The 19,046-nt window shown below is 41.0% G+C and overlaps 1 protein-coding gene across 1 annotated transcript in view; it reads left to right on the top strand.

Moving 5' to 3' along the window:
* Positions 1-15,123, top strand: part of bcap31 (B cell receptor associated protein 31) — a 28,204-nt gene extending 13,081 nt beyond the window's left edge. The window contains exons 5-8 of the mRNA XM_085259660.1: positions 2,799-2,934; positions 13,371-13,497; positions 13,627-13,727; positions 14,252-15,123. Coding sequence (XP_085115786.1) covers positions 2,799-2,934; positions 13,371-13,497; positions 13,627-13,727; positions 14,252-14,278 — 391 coding nt within the window. The 3' untranslated portion in view covers positions 14,279-15,123. The remainder of the gene's footprint in view (positions 1-2,798; positions 2,935-13,370; positions 13,498-13,626; positions 13,728-14,251) is intronic.
* Positions 15,124-19,046: the final 3,923 nt, after the last annotated feature.

Below are 19,046 nucleotides of genomic sequence, written 5' to 3'. Positions count from 1 at the left end.
GTATCTGAAGGACAAACACCAAACCAGTTCCACATCACTGAAGTTGCACCATTTTTACAAACCAATTCTGGTTCATCTGTTTCACTCAACAATCAGCCATGTGCGTATGAAAACAAAGGCACTGCGCATGCGCGTTTTACTCATATTCTATCGCGATATTTCATTTTCCTATCGTTGCCTAACATTATACCGGTATTACCGTGAACGGTATAATATGGCCCAGCCCTACTACCATCTTGTCTTTATTTTTAGTTAGCACTAGGGCTGCCACGATTTGTCGACTAGTCACGATTACGTCGACTATCAAAATCGTCGACGACTGATTTAATAGTCGACGCGTCGTTTGAAGCTTTGTAAGATCACAAAACACGCAGGAATAAGTAGCAGGATTTAAGAGTGTAATAAAGGACTGAAACAGAAGATGGCAGCACTGCATGTACAAGGATGCCAGCTGCCGTTAAACCCCGAAGAAGAAGAAGCAGCTGTGTCCCAGAATTCATAGCGCGGCCCAGCTTAGTTTCCAACAATGGCGGTAGCTAGTTAGTTTTAATGTTACTCTTACTATTCTTTCTGGGTCACAAAATAAACGTTCAACGTATTTTCAGGCGAGAATGTAGCTGTGTAAACCTCAAATATCGGCTCAGTTTATCAGGACACCACATATTTTCAAAAGCGCTCCGACGTTTTCGGAGATGTCTGTTACCCACTAGCTCGATAGCGAGCCGGGGGCTAGGTCACTAGCGCGGTGAGAACACCGGACTCCCGGCAAATTGTTTTCAAACCCACTGCTGTCTTTCGCTACTCAGGTTAAATATATGAGTCACTTAGATAAATTAAAAATGTTGTTGTTTGGCTTTTTTTTTTTTTAGTATTTTATTTGTTCCTGAGTAAATCGGTTTGGCTGAGATTAAAGTTATAGTTTTTACACAGCTGAATAAACGTCAAGCAGACAGCTGATTATCAGAAGTGTGAGATGCTGGAGAATTTACTCCGGTGTCCTGTTATATTTTAGATAGCAAGGAGTTTATTAAACTTCACTGAAACAATCTGCAAATTTCATTAAAATTTAATAAACTATCATCTTGTCTTTATTTTTAGTTAGCACCTTAAAAGCTTAAAGCTGTAAGCTAATGATAGTTATATAAGAGCAGATGCTGCTGGTGCAATAAGCTGTAGTTTTACGTACAATGGATGATGATCTGATTAGTCAACTAATCGCAAAAATAATCAGTGACTAGTCGACTATCAAAATAATCGTTTGTGGCAGCCCTAAATAATAGTGAGACTGTTTTTTGGGCATAATCGATCAGAGTGAATGTGTATTGGGTCACTTTTGCAGCTCACAGAAACTGGTCAGTGTGTATTTGACATTTTGTCAGCGCTGTGTGTTGCTGGGGAAGTTTTACACCCTGAAAATAGCTGCAGGTTGAGTGTGAGTCAAACTGCACAGACAGAACCTGCTGGTTTCTGCTGTTTGTCAGAATGTTCCTGAATGCATCACCAATGAGATATTTACAACTGGCACATGGCTTCAGCCTCACATGATGGGGAACCAGCAGCCACGAGGTAACTGCTCACCGAGGTGGTAAATTTACCCCCAGCAAGCTTCACATCTGCAGGTTTTTTACAGAGTGAAGTCAGCTTCAAATTTCAGCGTCCTGTTACTCATCTCTGCAGGAGAAGCCTGATTTTACATTCCTGTGTTTAATGTTTCATTCAAATAGGTTATTCATAACAAAAACACTGAAACTAGGCAAACTGTTGTGAAGACTTAAAAAAAATGAATTAAAAGCAAAAGTAGAAAATACTATTTCAATTAAAATCAAATGCTAAACTGTCTGCTTGTTAACCTACTGTATGTGCACTAAAAGCATCTCAATACATGTCATTTTGTCCACAACCAAAGATGGAGCAGGTGGGGATCTTTTCACATCAAAAGTCTCAGAGTCTGGAGTCTGATGTGAGCTGAGAGGAAACGCACGGTTCATACTTTCATTTTATTTTTCTGTCTGATAACTATGTTGGCAGAAGTGCTCTGAAACTTTCCAGCCCGCTCAGAATAAACTCTGGACTACTCCTTTAATCCAAAGCTGCAGCTCAGTGATTCTCTCCCACAACTTACATGAATGGGGGCAGATATTCAGTGTACCCGCCCGCCCTCCACCCACAGTGAGCTACAATTACATCACCGCCTGTCGACGCCACACACAGCACGAACGCCTCACACAGCACGCGGGGAAATGTCAGGGGTCACAGTGTGTTACTATACATGTATCCATGCGTGAAGCGACTCCTGACTTTGTGATGTCATAATCCCGGACCTCTTTACTGGGAACATGGTGATCCTGATCTGATGATTTCAAAATCTCTTTACTGCGTTGTTGCTTCTGTTCAGAAGCTGCGGTCAGATGACCTCATGCATGGTTTACTATTCCTCTTTAAAAGATACCTGCAGATATACTAGGCAACTCTGTTTTTAAGTAATTCAGCATTTATGTAATTTTTCTGTGGAAAATATAAATGAACCCCTGGAATCTGCTGCCCCTCTTTACCAGGAATATCTTGTGGTAGATGTTTTGTAAAACAGATCACTAGTTTTGGATACTCGATGGCTGGAATTCACAAAATTCAAAGCTCGTTCATTTGGAAGATATTTAATGGTTCTCCTGTGGGTACTGCCCACTCTCCAGGATGTTTACTGATGAGTTTCAGGTGATGCTGAAACGTTTATCAAATTAAAGGAGGCTGATAAGCAGTCTGTTTAGTGTGATCACATACTGATGTTTTGTCTGTTGCAGGTTGCTGCGTCGCCTGGCCACTCTGCTCTCCCAGCAGGCTTCACTCATGGCCTCCAACGAAGCCTTCAAGAAGCAGGCGGAGGGCGCCAGCAATGCCGCCAAGAAATACATGGAGGACAACGAGATGTTGCAAGAGGTGAAAAAAACACGCACACAGAGTTTTGAGCTTTTCAAGTTCTGCTGGTAGAAAACCAGTCGTCAGAGGTCATGGGTCACACTGCCGTAGGGATGGGTATCGTTTAGGTTTTATCCGATACCGGTGCCAAACCGGTACTTTTGAAACGGTGCCGGTGCTTAAACTGTGCTCAAACCGTTGCTTAAAGAATGGAGAACACAAAATTGGTCCAAAAACCTCTCATGTTCAGCTGGTTTTTTGTAAAAAGATAACAATGTTAGCCTTTTCTGCAGCTATGGGGCATATATGGTATCACTCTTGGCTGGAAGCAGTGCTTAAACAATGGAAAAAACACAAACTTTGTCCAAAACCTCTCACGTTTAACTGTTTTCCACTTTTTCTTTGGTCATTTTAGCCTTTTTGGCCAGGGTGAAGGGAGCATCTGCCATCAAACAAGAAGACAGCCGCATGTAGCTATGATGATGTTTGCTAGTTCACCTTACATGCATTAATGTAATAACGTGGTTAGCCTACTCAACGTAAATTACACCGTCGCCAGGTGTTTCATCAGATTCGAGGTGTTACCTCCTTTGACAGTATCACAGTATCAGCTTAAAGCACTTGTTGCTGCTGAGTTTGCATCTTTTGCTATGAAGTACAGCCAGACTTTGACCGCTTCGCCTTGGGAGTTTTTAATCTGTAGCTCTGCTCTAAAAGAACGTACGTACCTGGGCCCGCCTACTATCCTCGGAAACGTAAAATGATTGGCTAGAATCTAAAGTGTATCACAGCTCAGGGAAAAAAAGCACCGAAAAAAAGCACCGAAATGTGCGCTGCTTTTCGGTCTGGTTACTACCGTTTATGTCAGACCCGGTGCCATCATGGCACCGGATACCGGTACCCATCCCTACACTGCCGTCATGGTGATATTTGGTAAAAATGGTTCTGTTCTGTGGTTGAGGATTGGCTGTTTCTGGAAGAGATGTCTTTCATAATAAAACTCCATCCAGCTTCACTGTTCTGCAGAAACTCCAGACTGGAAGAAGCGGATTCCCAAGTTTCAGTCCTGAGTTTTGGAAGAACAGACACAGCATGCCAGGCACATTTTATAGAGCAAGATACTCTAAAAGCAACTACAACAATTAAAAAATTTTGGGTGCCGCTCAGAGACGGGAAAAGGCAGTATTTTTAGGTCTGTGTGATTGAGAGGCAGACCCCACAGGAGCCATAACTTAATAAAAATGACTCCTGGGTTTCTTGAAGTGGTTGCGGTGGAGCATTTTTGTGCAGGAGACTGTTTGCTTCTCTTCTTTGGAGTTTAAACTTTGTCTTGTGAGCCAGTTATTGTTTTATACGGCTGAGAAGCTGCAGTTTGGCTTATCTCAGCTGCTTTTCCATTTTCCATCCCAGCCCTGACAGTTAAATTTTATCCTGCATGTTAGTTTCAATGTGTTCTTGCTCTAGTGCATCCTCTTTGTGCTGATTTCTCTAGTTGCACTCCTGTTTGATGCAAACACCACATGCTCATGACTGGAAGCGTCATCCTTCATCTGGAAATTGATTCAGCACATTCAGAGTTCAGTTTGAGTCACCACGCCGATTTGTACAAGGCACCAAATCTCTTTGCTTTTCTGCACCAACATGGCAGATTTTGTGCTGTAAATCTCAGAAATGAGCCCTGAATTTTTTGTTTTCTCCTTCCTGCTTCACAATAAGGCAACACGTATCCCTGCAGGCATTATGGGATTTATTTCCTGCTAGTGTGTCCTTAGGCCTCTCGGGCCACAACCTCAGTGGATGTAACATTACAAGGCGAACTCCCAACTCTTGAGCCACGATCGCCCCGGGATACAGGTTCTCTCAGTAAAACATCAGCTGCTGGCTTTCAGTTTCCTCTCTAGAGAAAGTGTAAAGAGCTCAGAGTAGATCTGCTGCTCCTTGGTCACCTGACAAGGATGCCTACTAAGTGAGGCATTTTAGGCGTGTTCAGCCGGAGGTGGCCCAGGACAAGCTGGAAGGCTCTGTGCCCCGACCCCAGAACAGCTGAGGTTATCGAAGTCTTTGCTAAAACTGCTGCTAAGACAGAAATGTTGACTCTGAAAATGTTTTTAGCATTTTTGCAGTGTCTCTTTTCTATCAGATGTTTATTTCTGATCACACGTTTAGTTTGAGATGTAGTTACAAGACAGGAACACTAGAGGGTGCTCAGCTAACAGTAACTGTGGTCCCTTCTACTGTTCAGTTAGTGCAGGGGTGCGGGGACTCCAGGCCTCAAGTTCTGATGTCCTGCAGGTTTTAGATGTGTCCTTGATCCAACACAGCTGATTTAAATGGCTAAATGACCTCCTCAACATGTCTTGAAGTTCTCCAGAAGCCTGGTAATGAACTAATCATTTGATTCTGGTGTGTTGACCTGGGGTGAGATCTAAAACCTTGAGGCCTGGACTTCCCCCACCCCTGAGTTAGCTGCTCACTGCAGCTTCACTTGCAGATTAACTAGCATGTAGTAGGTCTGCAGCACAGACGCTGTAGATGTTGTTTGTTAAAGAGAAATGTGCCGCTCACTGAGTGTCCTGCTTGAGTCATGATGATACACAGTAGAGCTGACTAATAACAAAAAATGTTAATCACTAACATTGAATTTGACTCGTGTTAGTTTAATAAGATGTAACCAAGTTAAAGTTGTAGCTGTTAAGCATTTAAAGCAAAGGGTAAACCAGCTGTCTGGTTAAAGTGGTATATTCACATCGTTTTAATTCTTGAAAAGTCTTTGAAAGACTAAATCTGAGTTTTGAAATAGTGGAGTGGTGCAGGGTTAGGTTTAGACAGGAGTTTGTTAGTTCTGGACAGATAGGGGTGCTAGCTCACTTTGTGCATTATTAAATTGAATCCCATCCTGGTTCGCTATCACAGTAGCCGGTTCTAATAGGTTTTCTGGCAGAAACCTCAATGATTGATAATAAGAGTTTATCAGGTGCTGTTCGCGCTTATACTGTGTTGTGCTCACACACACACACACACACACACACACACACACACACACACACACACACACACACACACACACACACACACAATCCATGTTTGACATTGTTTCATTGACCGTGTCCCAAGGTGAGGAACGGACAAACTGTCCATCCAAAGCAACGTTCCCGAGGTTGAAACTTTGGCAGTGTGTAAACTGTGGTAAAGGGTCCTGACGTTATTTCATCAAACCCCACTTCATCTCTGGGTTTGGTTTCCATGAATGTGTTTACACGTTCGACATTTCAGGAATATTTGGCGGCAGCGGGGATTTTTCTCAGTGACTCAACAAGGATTTTATAAACTCCCTTGAATGTTTCCCAACAACACGCTGATTGATCTCATCAACCAGAGAGGCAAAGTTCAGCTTTCTGGCAGCTGTGCAATAGGTAATAGTAAAATAAGAGAAAATGCATATTTTAAGATTTTTTTAAAAAGTATTCCAATGTAAACTAGAAAGTGCATTTTCTGAAGAAACTGCAGTGTGAATGCTTGAATCTGAATGTATGCACTGAAATGAATTAATTGCTGAATTTTGAGTTAAAAATATTGAATGAGATAAAAAAAAAAAGTCCGAATTTATCCTGAAAACAAAAGTGCTGAACTGCTAAAAGCTGAAGGTTAGACAGAAGAAGAAGTTGGAAAAAAGCTGAAAATGTTTTAATTGTAAATTAGAAAACCCTAAGAAATGAGAAAAGAACATTTAGAGTCAGAAAACATCTGAAAGAATATTAAAAGTTCATATTCTTTGAATCACTGAATGACTAAAATGTGATCCCTCCACTTGGATCCACACAGTTTAAAAAGTTTACATCTCTGAGCTTTGAAAGACAAGATGTTGGAAAGAGAACAACGTTTTGAGGGTAAAATGATGGCTTTAACACTGTGGACACAGCAGCAGTTGAAAGAGAAGTGTTTAAGATGAATCTTGGCAGAGTGAGAGAGAGAGCTCGTTAAGCAGGCAGGTGTGAGCCTGGTTGCTATAGTGACCGCACCCAAGGGCTCCATACACACGTACACAGACATGCACCTCACTTTTGCTGCTTAAAATGAACAGAAAAGTCAGGCCGAAACAAATCGCTCCCAAATGAAAAGTAAAAGTCGTATTGACAAAATTCTTTCACCGTGAGCGACAGCAATGTCTAGTCTACCTAATTCTCAGTTTTCATGCCTGTGGAGCTTATTATATGGACGTGGTGACAGTGTAAAGACACCATGCTCTTCTGATTTTCAAACCAACCTTCTGAGACATTTTAACATTAGAGTCTATGGAAGAGTTGGAGGGAGGAGGCTGTGCATTGGTGAGATTTATGAAAGAACCATAACACCTAGTACAATAGTAAACACATTGGATGAAAGAGGACCGCCATGGCTACGTTTTGAGGGTAAAATCATACCTGTAGAGCAAACGCTGCGGACACAGCAGCAGTTTTAAAAAAGATTTTAAGATTAATTTTTTTGCTCCTCTCACTCTAGCAGTTGAGCTGCCTCACTCTAGCCCCAACATTCCGTCCCATACACACCCATTATAAACTCTGAAACGGGTGAAAAAACATCATGAAACTTAAACTGGAACTGAAGAAAAAGTATAATAGATATTGAAAAGATAAATACAAGTTGAATAGTTGAATGTCTTGTCTTCGTTTTAAAGTTTGAATGGTGGCTCTATGTCAATGTATGTGGAAGTAGTAAGAGTTTAAAAATGAGTAAGTTGAATGAGGATTTGAAGGGTCTCCCCATTGAAATACATTATAAATTTTTGTTGAATAAAGTTGAATAAAATTAAAAATATAAATGTTAAAAATATGAAAAATAGAAGCAGTGTTGTCCAAAAGAATAGGAATCTAACGGTGTTTGAATGGTTTTTCTAAGTTGAACGGTTTTGAAGTTATAGGATTACAAAAAACGTACGGAATAGATAAAATATAATAATAATAATAATAATAAAGATTAGAATAACAATACTGTGAATGCTTTTCAAGCATTCACACTAATTATTGAGTTTTTAAATATATGACGTGGGCTGAGAATTGCCCTCATTGAGCATAAATGTTCTTTATGGCAATGGCTGCAGTTCCGTAAATAACCACTCGAGGCAGGCTGTAGAAGTAAGTCAGTCCTCCCCATACAGCCCTATATTAAAGTGTCCAGCTTTACAGCAGAAACAGAGAAGTGCTGCAGACGCAGTTTTGGCCAAAGGGGACAGGTTTCTTCTTTCATAACTCTGTCTGTTTGTTTGTTTGTTTTAAATAAACCGTCATGTTGGAAGTGGTGAAACTGCTGTGATTGACACAAGCAGCTGTAAGCCTCCCTTCTGCTAATTGCAGTCAGAGTGTTGATGTTGAAGTGGTCCCGTCTTTTGTCTTTTATGCCTTCTTTCTCAGTGACTGTGATCAGAAAGTGTCAGATGCTCGTCGGAGTGAAAACTAATTCATCTCATTTTCATTTCCAAAGTGTACTGTTGTAATGGGCTTAGGGAAGTCATTTATAATGTTAAAAACAATAAGACAGCAGTGATATTTAAAAATGATATGTTATACTTTGATTCTGGCCTTTTTTTTTTAATCTTAAACTCATCTAAGAGTCAGTAATACAAAAAAGTTTAAATGAATCGGTGACAACACTAATAAGTAAAAACTTGATGTTATGCTCATGTGTTCACAGGTTTGAGTAGGCCACAGGAGATTCTCAGATTTCATAACGAGCTGTGGTCGTCTTTTTTTTCTTCTTTTTTTTCTTTTTTTTGTTAGGATGTTTTGCTCCAAGGAGTCTTCTATTAAGACCCTGTGTGTGTGTGTGTGTGTGTGTGTGTGTGTGTGTGTGTGTGTGTGTGTGTGTGTGTGTGTGTGCAGCCCCAAAGGTCAAACGTACACGTGGAGTTACAGGAAGACGCAAGTGGTCGTGCAGCACTCACTGATTTGTCAGGGTGGAGTCACTTTACTGCAAACACAGTTACACAGGTCACAGTTTACACTGAGGGAGGTGTGTGTGTGTGCCTGTTTAGATGTCTTTGTGAGGACTGAAAACTGTAATGTTGCGTTACTTGTGGGGACCAACGTTCACTTATGAGGACAAAAGTGCCCGGCATTTTTGAAACTCAATGTGGCTTTAGTGACAGGGTTACGATTAGGTTATGGTTAGGTAGGTCAGGCTAAGGGTTAGGTTTAGGTTGGTGGTTAGGGTAAGCGACTAAGGAAAGAATCAATGAGATGTCCTCACTAAGATATCAAAACAAGAGTGTGTGTGTGTGTGTGTGTGTGTGTGTGTGTGTGTGTGTGTGTGTGTGTGTGTGTGTGTGTGTGTGTGTGTGTGTGTGTGTGTGTGTGTGTGTGTGTGTGTGTGTGTGTGTGTGTGTGTGTGTGTGTGTGACTGTAAAGGCCAGTAAGATGATCCTGGGCACCTGCTCTGCTCCATGTAATTACGCAGAGGGACTTCTAACTACTAACTAATGTCGAAATTGCAGATCTGAGATCATTTATTTGCTCTGTAAGATCTTTTTTTTTCCCTGTGGGTCCACGAAGCAGGCAGGATTTTCTTTAAAAAAAGAAACCTATTTTGAGTTATTTTGTCTTTGGTTTGGTGTAGACAAAGAATTAACTCAGCAAAGAGTTCAAGGTCGGTGTTTATCAAACACGAGAGGAAGAAATTGCCAAAAGTCCTCAGAGCGTTGCATTCCTGCTTTTGTTTGTAGCAGCAGATTAAAAGCTTTTATCCTTTCCCACTGACAGAATTTTTTAGAGGGAGTCCTGAGCTGAGAGGAGCTGCAGGAGGTCACATTCTTGTAGAGATAATCTATGAGGGCAAAGCCTGGCACAGAGACACAGAGGAGGGCTGTAGCACACTCCTGCCAGCAGCCTCAATGTTAATGTGCTGTACCCGAATACAGGAGAGAAAGGGCTGTTCCCACAGGCAGTGAGTGAAAGAATAAGCAACAAGCTGATTAGCTGCCAATACATGTAGCTGTCGATGTGTCACAGCCGCCCCGAAAAACATTCAAAGCGCTTCTTTGGGCGCTGGTGCCTGCTGCTGTGTTCGCTGTCAGAGTGATCCCACACTGCTTCAATAATGTTGAAGTTCAGGCTCTGGGGAGGCCAGTCCCTGCCTGATGGTGTTGTGTGTTTTTTTTTTTTTTAATATCCCTGTGCTTTGTTTGGGATCGTTGTGAGGCTGAAAAATGAAGATTTGCCATTCAGAGACTTGCAGACGCTCACTGTTGCACCCCTCTCCTCTGTACATATCGATGAGCAAAAATGTAAAATGTGACTCCTCACTCCATAAGATGTGTTTTTGCTGACTCTCAGTTCAGTGCTTGTGTAATTTGGAGTACCTCTCCCTTCTCTCCTGGTTTCCCCTTTCCTAAGAACAGCTTCCTGAAAGCGTCCATCTACTGAGACAGTTTCAGATGAGGTTTTTTTCTGTTTCTTTAAGACTTCCAGCTCCTCTCCATCTACTCTGTATAGTTCAGTGTCTTTTAGGTTTGTCGCTTCTTATTTTGTCCTCTACTTTTTTCCGGTTTTCACATTGATATTTATTTATTCATTGTAAGGACACAAATGAATGAAAAAAGCCAATTTCCTGAGACCATAATGTGAAAGGTCTTGAGAAAGCCAGGAGAGCTTTGCCTAATAGCACTTTAAAATATTACAAGATCGTCTGTCTCCTTTGAAGCAGATTATAAAGAAATGGGGAGGTGGCTCAAGACTTCTGGAAAACACTGTATTTCCTTACAGTGGTGTTGTGACATAAAGCTCTGCTGGACAGATACAGCACTGTTTGACCCTAAACTTACTCAAGCTGTGTCATGTCAATGACTCAAAAATACTTACTAGCAAAATTACAAGAGAGGAAATTAATTTAATTGAAGGGCACAAAATAAATCAGTTCAATTAGATTTATAATAGCATCAAATCAGTTGTCTCAAAGCGCTTTATACTGTAAGGTCAAGACCCTACAATAATTATAATAATAACAATAATAATGATACAGTTGGAATTTTTTCAAAAGTGTATTTTTAAAACTAAAATGTTTTGTCACAGCTAGTTTAGTTCACTGTAATAACCTTGTTAACCTCCTATAATGCTTGCCTTTTTATTTTTACATCTGTTTCTACATTTTAAAAAAGCTGCTCGTGTTTCACTTTTACTGTAAATTTATGGTTTGTGACTCGACCGCTCGCTGCTCTGTGATCTTTGGTGGGTCGGTCTGATGACATCGTGCCATCGGGTTCAGTTCAGAGCAGTGAAACCAGGGTTTATGGCCTCGTCAGTTAAAGGACTAAAGCTCAGCAGCTGTTTAACTCCGTCACACTGAGCGAACACGCCAATGCGTCGGTCTGACAAACTTATTGATGCTCTGAATATTTCTCAATTAGGTTCTGTCTGTTTCCAGCTTACAGCGAGTCACAGGAAGATTTTCCACAGTCTGCTTTTTAAAAAAAAAAAAAAAAAAAGAAATTACAAAACTGATCGAATGAATTATGAAATGAAATAAATCCAGTAATCCTCATGACTCCAGTTCCTTCCTCAGCAGAAATGGAAACTGAAGATGTCACCACCACTTTGGTCACACACACACACAGTGATGGTTTCATAATGCAGCGTGAATCAAATTTGAAAATGTTTAAACGAGCACGAACGCTGATTTTCCTCACGTCACCCTGCATGAATTATTGTTCTTGAGTAGTTTGGAGTAGGGCTGGGCGATATGGCCTAAAATCCATATCACGGTATAATTTGAAGCATGTGCAGTAACGATATATATCGCAATATATTCTTTTCTTCTGTATAACGTATTTTCCACACTACAAGGCACACTTAAAATCCTTTAATTTTCTCAAAAATCGACAGTGTGCCTTATGTAGGAATCTGGTTGTGCTTACTGACCTCGAACCGATTTTATCAAAAAATATTTAGTACAACTTTGGTAAGCTATGAAGGCGCACCGCTTGATGGATTGCCGGAGCGTTACGGCTACCATAGTCAGGAGGCTTGTGGAGTAATCCAAAACTCCGTCCGCTTCAGGTCCCAAAGTCAAACGAACTCTGCGGCATCACTGAGAGTTAAAAACGGTCTAAATTCTTTCATCTTTAATAAAATGATCAGCGTTGCTGTTTTACAGGTGTAACAATTAAGTTTAACACCCAGGCATCCGTGAAAACAGAATTTATTAAATTTAACAGAGTTAGAAGTTAGCAGGAAGTTAGCTCGCTAGTTTCCACCTAAACATGACATAGCATGTTCTGACTGAGAGATTTCTGAAAAAAATTAAAACGTACAGCTCTGCTGTCACTTCCAACATAAATGAAGACAGAAAACTAAACGGCAGTGACGTTTGTAGGGTTACTGAAGTTGTACTAGCTGGTATATAATGATGTGCTACGTGATTGCTAGCAACACAGCTACGTTAGCATAACATTAGCACAGTGAAGCTGAAGGATGAACGCTAACTTTTTCCCACGCGATAAAAGTTAACGTGAGGGTCTCTGGTGGTCAAGGACAAATGCAATCGCATAGCAGGATGCTGTACACGGACCAAACTTCAGTCAGGAGAACAACTGAGATTATTCATCCACAATACGAGGTTAGTCATTCATATACTGCAACAACATGGGAATAGAGCAGCTGCGAGAAAATTCAGCATTAATGAATCAATGGTACGGATGTGGAGGAAGCGCAGTTTTTGCTTTCCCCGTATTCCAGAACTGCTTTGCCTCTTTGCTATTACTGTCGCCGGCATGATTTGCAGATGATGTTGTTTTTATCCGCCACAGCTTGATGACACCATCAACTCATGGTAGAGCGGTATAGTCAAAATCTCTACCGTTGGCCAAATTTATATCGTTTCTACCATATATGGTTTATACCGCCCACCCCTAGTTTGGAGGAAATGCAGTTTGCTGCAGACGGGTCGTTAAGATTTCAGCTGCTGTTATTTGTTTTGTTTTTTGTTGGCAGTGTTAAATTAAGTCAACGTCTGGCTCATAAGAGTCAAGCGCCACTTTCTAACGAACTCCAAATTCACTTGTTCTCCCAAAATCTCCGTTAGTCAGCATTTCAGAAGTTTTTAAAGTGGTCAAGAATCTGTGGTCAGCCCTTAAATGCAGGCTGCGAAGTAGGAAACACAAAATATGTGTCACTGCCAAAACCTTCAGCCATGACCGAGCTCCTGATGAATGAAAAGGTCAGGTATGGACCAATGAGCACAGTTGTGGTATAAAGCAGCGGTGCACAGCCGGTGTGTTGCTGTAACGGTTCTCTGGACTCAAACTGGGTCAAAAGTTTGGAGTTATCTGTGTCAAACGGAAAGATTTCAAATATGCATTAGGCTTCTTTCAGCTCTCTGGAGACTTTCAGATCTGCACCAGAATTTAAATGGCAAACATCTGGCAGATGTTAAAGGGCTCCTTTTTTAAAAAATATTGTTTGTTTTTCTAGAAACTGCGTGAGGCTGGTCTTGAGCTGCCGGAGGCTGGGAAGAAAGGACCAGGACCACAGGAGGAGAACAAGACTCTGAAGGAGGAGGTGAAGAGCCTGAAGGAGGAGCTGGAAGCCACCAAGAAAGGTAAGGTGGAGGAAACGCAGTCAGTAGGTAAAATCCACAAGAGATGAGGAGGAGAAGAAGTTAAAGGAGGAAGACTGAGACAGAGAAGATGAGATCTGAGTGAAAATGAGAAATCTGTTTGTTTCACAGCTCTGCAGAAGTCGGACAACGACGTTCGTGCCATGAAGAAACAGTCCGCGAACCTGACGGTGGAGTACGACAGACTGCTGGAAGAGCACAGCAAACTCCTGGTAACACACACACACACACACACACACACACACACACACACACACACACACACACACACACACACACACACACACACACTAAAATCTCCAAAACAAGAATTTAAAAAAGAGGCAAAAGCATGCAGGAACCAAGGCACAGAGCCCCCTGACGGCCCTCGTTTAGAGTCATTGCTTAAACATGCATTCACTTCTATTATCCACCAGGGGGCGATACCTGAGGTTGCAAAAGAGAGGTTTCTGGTCCTGTAGAGGTTAATGGGAGAGATGGCCCTTCGCGCTGACCTCTGTAAACATTTACTGATGAGTTGATGAGCTCAGTCACTCACTGGAGGCCATAAATAAAATACTTAGTCCTCTTTTCTTTAACGTTGGTCTGAAAACGAGGATTATCCAGGATACACTGAGCGGAGGGCACAGCGATATTTAGCGTGTGTGTGAGATCAGTTACAGTTACAGCAGCTCATGACATGGTTTGGCTGCATGTTGTCATGGCGATCAGCTGTTTTTATGTATTTTATCCGCAGGCGAAGAGCGACAAGAAATCAGACTGAGGAGGACATCGACGGTTCCCGGCTTCTTTCATCTTCATCACCGTCCTCAGTAAACTGTCTGCTGCCTCTGCTTCCACCTCCGCGATGTGATGTCACCGACTTTTGGGCCAGCTGACATCACCGATGGCTGCGATTGGTTAATCAGACTGTCTGAGCTCCAACATAAGAAATGTCGGTTTACTGTCAGACTTCCTGTGTCACTGTTTACACCTCTGAAGTGTTTCTGTTTTTCTCTCTTCTGTCCACTTTGCTGTTTAAAGGCCAGCTTTGGGGTTCTGTTGTCCTTTAAACAGCTGACCTTTTCCTTCACTTTCCATAAACTGTTTTCTTCTGAGGACATTCCCTGATTAACATTTTTGGAGCAAAGTAAATCCAAACAATGAATCCTGTTCCCTGCAGGAAAAGACCATCTTCATTCCAAAATAAAAGCATTTAGTCCTCTCTGCACATTCTGGTTTAAAACATGCTTAAAAAAGTCCAAAGGATGGCTGTGCCGTCAGATTTCCTTCTTTCTTAAACTGTAATTTCCATCGAGACGCTTGTGAATATGAATGTTTGGAACTGCAGCAAAGATCACTTATTACGAGCAAAACAAGACTCCGGCGTCTCCCCTGGTTTCTTCTTCTGGTTTGCCTGAACTCTGCCTGAACTCTTCGTCACTGTTAGCCGTGTGCTGAACACACACTTTAAATTTTGGAGCTGTTTGATGCTCCACTTTCGGTTATTCATTACAAAATGTTAAGAAAAGAAAAGGCACCCGTGTCTGTTCTGCTTGTGTGGTGTGATCAGATTTTTGTTGTGTCTTTAATGACGTGTCACAATAAACATGGATGATTTCAACAACAGTAAGACTCCATGTGGTGCAAAAGGGTTTGATATGTCAGGTTTTTATAGGCTTAAAAAAAGGAAATTAGTGATAGGAGGAGGGCTGATGATCAGCTGATCATGAAACCATTTTTTTTTTCTTTGCTTGAAGGAAAAAGTGCGTTTATCTTTGAGGATGGATCAGAGTCGCCACCTTATCCCTCTTTAAAAACACGAGCAGGTTTTTTTCTGAAAAGGTTTAATCATCATTTTTCTTGTTTATGTGGAACTTCTGGTTTCTTGGCTTTTGTTGGGGGAAAGTGGACGCAGCTTTCACCTCAGTTTACCGTTTGGCTGTGGGTCGATTTCTGATCGTTCTCATGTACGAGCGTCACTTCACGACTTTACTCGGGTTTTGTTTTTGCGTTTTAATTCTCATGAGGTTTATTCTGCAATTAATGGCACTTTTTAAAATCACATTTTTGATATTTTAATGCATTATTTTGTTCTTTCATCTCATTTTGCCACATTTCCACTTGGACTATTTTGAAGCCTTTTCTCCTTTAACTGCAATTAAAGTGCGTTTAGTCTCCAAATCTCAAAGGCTGCGTGTCTGAGTGACGTCACAGAAGGAAAAATATTTTCTGTTTGAATTCAACCATATTGTGACCGCTCTGTTGACATGGGTTAAGGAGCGATCCCCTAAATATTAATATGTAAAACAAACTGTTCGTGGTGATGGATGAAAGTGTTTTATTTAATCACCTACAATTTATCTGGAGTTTTTCTTTTTACAGTAATTTTTTTTTTCTTCTGTTAAACCCACAATGAACAAAATGTTCTTTAATTTCTTATGAAAGCTTCTGTCGTCTATTTTATGAGTGAGGCTAACTTTTTTTTTTTTTCCTCCATTTGAAGAAGAATTTGAACTTTATGGCCGTATACTTTAATATCATTAACATAGAATCACTCGTGGGTTTTTTGATGCAGTGAAACGTTTCACTCTATCTTTCCTGTAAAAAATAGAATAAATTGTTTCTCCCAATGGAAAAAATCAAATTCAGGATCTTAGTAAAATGGAAAACGTCAAAACTTTCTCATTCTGATTCTAAAGGAGTCGGAGGTTTTTCAGAAGCAAATAAAATTTGAGGAATGTTTCCTGGAAGTGATCTGGAAGCAGACCCTGTAAGTTGAAGCGTTACCACCTCAATCAGTGGTTTAAGATCTGCTGCATGTGTTTGTTCTGTTTCAGTCACAACCTTCAATAAACTGACAGAAACTCCGACAGCCCTTCATCAGGACGATTATATTCAGATCAAACTTTGTGTCGATTCTTTTTCTTTCTCGTGGCTAAACTTGGTGTCGCATCTTCACCTCCTCTTCACACTTAAAAAGGCAGCTGTTGGTCTAAATGGGCGTTTGGCATTAGAAACTGGTTTGAGCCGCACGGCCGAGCCTTCCCACCGTCCCGCTGGCTCATCTTTCTCCATAGATTATCCAGTATTTCTTGTCAGCTGCTTCCTGGAAGTTCAGACTGTGTTTGAGCCGTTCAGGCCTCAGTGAATATTTATAATGATCAACAGACCTGCTGCTTTCATGGCCACAGTGCATGCAGTACAGCAGAGGATTTGAAAGAAAATCTGATGTCCTGCTGGTTGAAGATCTGGTGTGTTTCGTTAAATATCATCTGATTGAATCTCCTTTAACATGGACTGTAGCCTGCTTTACTTTTCTTAGATGTTTCTTAAACACATCACATGACCACAGGAGGACAACAAGACCGATCACAGTCATAAAGTTACAGTTTGGAAACGAGGACAGCTATAAGGATATTCTGCCATAAGTCTAAACCAAAGACTAAGTGAAAAACTGATCGGAGTAAAAACATTTTCTTAAAAGTTTGTGTCTGTTTCAGGGTTTAGGTTTGATGGGATAGAATTAGGTTCAGCGTACAGGACTTGGCACGCAGTTGTGGTTGAAAGTAGAGTTAAGAAACTTAATGTGAACAAATGTCCTCAAAGATTTGGGCTTCTCCTCAGACACACAGGATTTTGCCTCATAACACTGACACAATAACTGACAGATGGCCATACGGTGATCTGTTAAATACGAGTGGAATACTGGACTTTTTGGGCCGAGCCTCTGACCATCCATCCGTCTTCTTAACCGCTCGGTGTCTACTTGAAACCTTTTTTTTGTAATGGACTGAGAAACGTTGTGGGGTCTCTGTGAAAAAGTTCGAGAACCTAAATGAACCTAATAAGTGTGTATTTTGGACTGAGAGGTGAAACCTGAGTACCAGGACCCTAATACAAACAAATATACTACCAAAAGTTTGGACACAAACTTTTATTTTCATGAATATTTAAATTGTACATTCTTCCTGAAGGCATCAAAACTGAACGAACACATGCAAAAGTACGGAGCAAACAAAATAAATCCTAAATAAGTCTTAATATGTTTTATATTATAGATTCCTGAAAGTAGCCGCCCTTTGTTTTGTTACCAGCGCTGCAAACCCTTGAACGTCTCTCAGTCAGCTTCATGATGAAGTCACCTGAGATGGTTTCACTTCACATCTGTGCTTTGTGCCTCATTTGTGGTATTTCTTGCCTTCTTAATGAGGTTGAGACCATCAGCAGTGCAAAAGTCCGGTTGGCAGACAGCTGACAGCCCTGTTTGACAACTGTTAGAATTCAAGAACTGAAGTTCAGTCGGTCCAGGAAAATTCTTAAAACTTTGAATGAAGCGCAGTTTATGACCTCAGACACTAACTGAACTGAATAAAACATTTAGTCCTTTTTTTCTATGCTGGTCTCCAGGATCAACACATTATTGAGTGGAGGGCACACCGACTTAAAGGTATATTTAGCAGCTGCTCGACACGTGTGTGTGTGTGTGTGTGTGTGTGTGTGTGTGTGTGTGTGTGTGTGTGAGAGAGTGAGTGAGTGAGTGAGAGAGATCAGTTACAGCCAGGCTGAGCTTCTAAAAGCGTTTTCAGATATTTGATTTGACACTTGAAGCTCAACAGATGCAAAGTGTCATTTTATATTCACACAGGTCACCAGTTGCACTCTGTTGGCAGATTGAATTACAGATGTGGCGCACAATATCTGAGTAAGAAGAGCTCTGTGATGATCTGGAATAAATTTGGATAACAAAAGGAAAATAGATCAAAATTTGTCCGAGTGGTGTTTTTCACCCCCAAGTCGAACCAGTTTAACGCCGTGTCCCTTGTGAGAGTAAATGGATGACACAGTTTGGCTGCAATTTACTGAAGCAATTAGCTTCAATAAGCTTAAATAAAATAATTACACACAAAAAAACATCTTCAAATCAGTGAAGTCATTAGAAGTAGACCATGATTGATTTTAATGGATCGTTGAGGCAAGCGTACGTACACCCAGAGTTTTAATATTTTAATAATGTTTTAATATTCCATTACCTTACCTAAACAATTTAGAGGTCTGCTTCTCAAACTCTTTCTGAAAATCCTGATTTTAAATCTGATTATGATTGGAGTGGCCGTCATGGATCGGCTCGAGATAGTTTAAAATATATCAAGCATCCAAAGCAATTGACAGTGCATGAGAGTGGGGAAGAAGAGAGCACAGACAGGGTGGAGTAGGTGGAGACAAGTGTCTGGAGCAATTTGTTACAGAAGGGTGGCAGCAAGAGTGGAGCAGAGGTTTACAAGGTGGTAGAGAGACCTGCTGTGATAAATGGTTTGGACATAGTGCACTGACAAAAAGACATGACGTCGAGCAAGAGGAGGGACAGGGCAGGAGGAAAAGAGGAAGTCCTTCTGCAAACTTTTATTTTCCCCACAGAAGTCGGATTCATTGAACTTCATTCATTCTTAATTCTATATTTACTCTCCCCACCTGTGGGGGCTGTATGACCCTCAGTTTAAAGACCTCTAGTGTAATAAATAAAACCTATTTTATGTGGGAAATTGTCGAAA

Source organism: Mchenga conophoros, linkage group LG20 (genome assembly GCF_057382185.1).
Source record: "Mchenga conophoros isolate Kocher_MC1m ecotype Shallow Benthic linkage group LG20, M_conophoros_male_GT1.1, whole genome shotgun sequence".
NCBI classification, from domain to species: domain Eukaryota; kingdom Metazoa; phylum Chordata; class Actinopteri; order Cichliformes; family Cichlidae; genus Mchenga; species Mchenga conophoros.
The sequence above is the reverse complement of the archived record's forward strand: the minus strand, read 5'-3'. Positions and strand labels throughout refer to the sequence as shown.